Genomic DNA, 1,046 nt, shown 5'->3' on the forward strand with positions numbered 1-1,046 from the left:
ACTCTATTCAAACTTCCCATGCACTCCCCTCTTTCTTTGTGATCCCTGGGCAGAGGGAGCATTTCACTGGTGGGACCTCCAACAAATTGTGCCTAAGCCTGAGTCAGGCCATGTTGAAACATGCTTGGGAATTATGTTCTTTATAACAAAGCATGTTTTAGTGAAACTATTTTTCTTTTTTCTATTTCTTATTGTGAATGATAACTTTATTTGGTCATCTGTTTACAACTAAAACTCTGGGAATTCAAAATTAACATCTTTGCCTGTGAGCTTCTTATAGACACCAGAAAAGGTTTCAACCTTGTGCTCCACGTTGTTCTGCCAGGCTTTGTCTAAATGAACCTTTATGAGCCGGCTGCCATCCAGTTTCACATGGATCCTCTTGCCCACAATTTCACTTGGGAAAACCAAGTCCTCAAGGATAGCATCGTGCACAGCAGTCAGAGTATGGCTTCTGGGATGCTTTTGCTTGTTTTTCGTGGGGCTTTTTCTTGTTGGTTTAGGCAGAATTCTCCTTTGAGCAATGAAAACTACATGTTTCCCACTGAACTTTTTCTCTAACTCACGCACTAGCCGGACTGGGATCTTCTGGAAAGATTTCAGTTGAGGAACTGGAACAAAACTTATGATAGCTTTCCGACCACCACCAACTTCAATTTCCTTGGCCGTGGTGATGTTGAGCTCCTGCAGCTGAGCCTTGAGGTCCGAGTTCATCTCCAGCTCCAGCAGCGCCTGAGAGATGCCCGACTTGAACTTGTCTGGTTTCTCGCCATTCGGCTTCACAATCTTGGCACTCGAGCTGAACATGGCTTTGTCCTTGAGGAGCGCCTGCTTAGAAAGATCCAAACTATTTTTCAAATAAATAGCATCTTATGAGAGCCCAGCACACACAGGGGAAGGGAAGTAGAAAGCCATAGCCCTTTCTAGTCTGCTTGGGTGACCTGAGGAAAATTTTGTGTGTGTGTGTGTGTGTGTGTGTGTGTGTGTGTGTGTGTGTGTGTGTGTGCCTATAAAGACCATTGCCCAGGGACAGAGCTGAGACCTAA

General features: G+C 44.8%; 1 protein-coding gene across 1 annotated transcript; it reads right to left on the reverse strand.

The window, feature by feature from the left end:
- Window positions 1–205: 205 nt before the first annotated feature.
- Window positions 206–823, reverse strand: LOC123453303 (40S ribosomal protein S7-like). Its single transcript, XM_045130220.1, has one exon. The coding sequence runs from the start codon at window positions 805–807 to the stop codon at window positions 229–231; it is 579 nt and encodes a 192-aa protein (XP_044986155.1). The 5' UTR covers window positions 808–823; the 3' UTR covers window positions 206–228.
- Window positions 824–1,046: the final 223 nt, after the last annotated feature.

Source organism: Jaculus jaculus, chromosome 11 (assembly GCF_020740685.1).
Source record: "Jaculus jaculus isolate mJacJac1 chromosome 11, mJacJac1.mat.Y.cur, whole genome shotgun sequence".
NCBI lineage: Eukaryota > Metazoa > Chordata > Mammalia > Rodentia > Dipodidae > Jaculus > Jaculus jaculus.